At 56.9% G+C, this 3,621-nt stretch overlaps 1 protein-coding gene across 1 annotated transcript; it reads left to right on the forward strand.

The window, feature by feature from the left end:
• The first annotated feature begins 314 nt into the window (after nucleotides 1-314).
• On the forward strand, nucleotides 315-1,736 carry RASSF10 (Ras association domain family member 10). The gene has a single exon (XM_068945132.1). It carries the CDS (start codon nucleotides 406-408, stop codon nucleotides 1,732-1,734), a length of 1,329 nt encoding a protein of 442 aa, XP_068801233.1. The 5' UTR covers nucleotides 315-405; the 3' UTR covers nucleotides 1,735-1,736.
• Nucleotides 1,737-3,621: the final 1,885 nt, after the last annotated feature.

Consider the following 3,621-nt stretch of genomic DNA (forward strand, 5'->3'; position numbering starts at 1 on the left):
GCCTTTAAGTTTCCGCGCCGGCGGATTTCGGCGCGGAGGGCCGAGGCGGCCCTGCTCGCGGGCCGGCGGCTGCCGCTGGGGCGTGAGCTGCGGGGGGCGCCCACGTGGTGGGGAGAGGAAAACCCGGCGGCGGCAGAGTGTGAGCGGGCTGCGCGCCGCGCCGCGCCGCAGCGCAGCAGGCGGAGCGGAGCGGAGCGCCGGGCCGGGCCGGGCCGGCCCCTCCGCGCGGCGCGGGGCAGGAAGGGGTGGAGCGGCCGGCGTGCCGCGGGCGGGGAGGCATCCCGGCCGTGCTGAAGCCGCGCTGGTGGCAGGCGCAGCCGGCGCCGAGCCGCCGCTGAGCGCTCCCATGGAGCGGCTGCCCAGCGAGCCCTGAGCCGGCGGCCCCGCCCGCCCGCAGCACCCCCGATGGAGCTGGAGGAGCGGAAGATCTCGGTGTGGATCTGCCAGGAGGAGAAGCTGATCTCCGGGCTGTCCCGACGGACCACCTGCTCGGACGTGGTGCGGGTGCTGCTGGAGGACAGCCACCACCGGCGGCAGCGGCCGGCGCTGCCCGAGCCCGGCGGCGGGATGCTCTCGGGGCCGCCGCACTCCTACTGCATCGTGGAGAAGTGGCGCGGTTTCGAGCGGATCCTGCCCAACAAGACGAAGATCCTGCGGCTCTGGGTGGCGTGGGGGGACGAGCAGGAGAACGTGCGCTTCGTGCTGGTGCGCAGCGAGGCCTCGCTGCCCAACGCGGGGCCGCGCAGCGCCGAGGCGCGGGTAGTGCTCAGCAAGGAGCGCCCCGGCCACGGCCTGGGGGCTGCCCGCGCCAGCGTGGCGCTCACGCAGGAGAGGCAGCGGCGGGTGGTGCGGAAAGCCTTCCGCAAGCTGGCCAAGATCAACAAGAAGCGGCAGCAGCCGCTGGCCCGGGAGGCCTCGTCGGCGGAGAGGATGGAGACACTGGTGCACCTGGTGCTCTCGCAGGACCACACCATCCGGCAGCAGATCCAGCGGCTCCGCGAGCTGGACCGCGAGATCGACAGGTACGAGGCCAAGATCCACCTTGACCGCATGAAGCGGCATGGCGTCAACTACGTGCAGGACACCTACCTGGTGGGGGCCGGCGGCGCGGAGCCGGAGCCGGGCAGGGAGCCCGGCGGGGCGGCCCCCGCCGCCGGCCGCCCCGAGGAGGACTACGCCAGAAAGTGCGAGGAGGTGCTGCGGCTGCAGGAGCAGCGGGCGCAGCAGGAGGAGCTGCTCGAGCACCTGGCCGCCGAGATCCAGGAGGAGCTCAACGAGCGCTGGATGAAGCGGCGGCGGGAAGAGCTGGCGCTGGCCGCGGGGCCCGGCCTGGCCGAGACGGACTGCGACACCACGGAGCTGAGCGGCGGCGAGGGCGAGCTGCACTTAGAGCACGAGCGGGTGAAGACCCAGCTGAGCACCAGCCTCTACATCGGGCTCAAGCTGAGCACGGACTTGGAGGCGATCAAGACCGACTTGGATTGCACGCAGCGCGCGTGGGAGGACAAGGAGCGGGAGCTGCAGCGCCTGCTGGAGACGCTGGGCACCCTGGACGTGGCGGAGGCGCCGGCGGAGCCGCGCGGGGCGGCGGGGGGCAGCGCGGCCGGCTGGCTGGAGCAGGCGCGGGCGCTGCGCAAGGACCGCGCCGACAACGACGAGGACTCGGACACGGGGCTGAGCTCCATGCACAGCCAGGACTCCGACTCGGTGCCCGTCTGCGAGTCCCTCGTCTAGCGCCCGCGGGCGCCGCGGCTCTCACCGGCCCCGCAGCCGGCCCCGCCGTGACACGGGGGTAAGGGTGGGCCGCCGGGAAGGCTGCGGCTGGTGCGGCTCCCCCCGGCTCCGCGGCCGGGGCGAGCCGGGCGCCCCGGCCCGCCGCAACAAGGCTGCCGGCCGCGAGGCTGCTCTGCGGCTGCAAGGGGAGGTGGGGGGCAGCGGAGAAAAGTCAGGCTGCGGCAGGCAGTCACAAAGAGGAAACCCTTTAATTTTAGCTCTTCAGTTTAAACTTGTTCTAACTAGTTATCCGCAGAGGCAGTGTTTAGGCTCGCTCGTTGGTACTTTTATCTAGGGAAAGAAAGCCGCAGACTGCTTGTGTTTCATTCACTTCTGGGATTACTTGCTCCCTAAAGCCCTGCCACTTATTTCACTCCGAAGGCTTTCTTGTTGGACCTTCGACTGCTATGGTTCGCCACAATACATACACTGCAGCACAGGCTACTGCAGATAATCTCTTTGAGAGTAAAATGCCAGGACGCACGTTCTGCAGGTCAATTAGTTATCTCCTTAACAATTTCTCAATATTGCAAAGTCAGATGGTGGATTATAGCAGCTGTCATTTACAGATAGACCAGGCTCCTCTACAGGCAGAAAAAGTGACTGACACTGAAGTTGCTGATCATTTAAAAACTACTAAGGAAATGATGTGTCAATACTGCTGAAACGAATACTGGCATGTCCTAATGCATAAGACCTTGGAATGTACTGCTGTTCTTTTTGGCAACAAAAACAGATAAATCACTTCACAAAACAAACTAAATCCAAATACAAATTACTATGTTGCATTAATCAGCTCAGCATGGTGTATTTTCTCATGCGTAGATAAGAGTGCTTTGTTTAAAGGTATACTAAGAAATGTATTATTATCAATGAACATTTGACATATAAGAAAGTAATTAACAGAGCCTGTATGTACAGAGCCTTCCTCATCAGGCCAGCTGATATTTGGTTGAGCTTAGTCATAAAGTACCAAATCAGTTTGAACTACAATTTTTAATAATACAGTTCACATCAGGCCAAGAGATAAAACGATAAAAGTATGACTCAAGCCCTCGCTGTACTACAGCTTAATCTTTTCAGTTATTCCAGTAAAAGAAAATACAGTATCATGCATTTTACTTAACTGTCAAATCTTTCTCTGCAGCTTAACTCTTATGGAAAATATATGATCTGCTCTTATAATAAGAGACATTAATGATTTTTTGTATTTCAGAATAATTCCAGAAACAGTTTAGGCAGTGAGAGACCAGAGAATGTTTGGTCAGGTCTGACTAACATGAACTTCCTAGAACTTCTGAGAATATTATTTATGTAAGGCTATTTATGAAAATTTTCATCTAATGATAAGTATAAAAAGTGCTATATCAACAGACCAGTTCTTTACTTTGTAGAAAACCTCACAGCATCATCACCTGAAGACTGGGTCCCACTCTTGAATGGTGTTATCCCTAGCAGAAATTTGATTGGACAACAGAAAAATAGACTCTGCAATCAGTTTAAAAACAATCAAATAAATACTATCTGTGTACTTGTTGAGGCTATAAAGTTCCCAGTATGCTATCACTCTTGATAAATGTTATTCTACTGAATGGGTCTCAATTATAACAAGCTGTGGTTTATTTTAAACAATTTGATTCTGTAATTGTATTTTTCTTATTTTAGTCAACCCTGGAGAATATTTGAGAACCTATTTTTAGAGCTAATAAAACTGTTAAGACTAAGCGAGCATTCCCATTTTGGTGTGATTAAAAAAATATCAGGTGTGGGATTCTATTGTCTGTTATCTTGTGGTGTCATTTACCCCCTGGCAAAGGGAGTAGAAAGCTATACCAAATCAGACTTCTC

The sequence above is a fragment of the Struthio camelus genome, chromosome 5, assembly GCF_040807025.1.
Source record: "Struthio camelus isolate bStrCam1 chromosome 5, bStrCam1.hap1, whole genome shotgun sequence".
NCBI classification, from domain to species: Eukaryota; Metazoa; Chordata; class Aves; order Struthioniformes; family Struthionidae; genus Struthio; species Struthio camelus.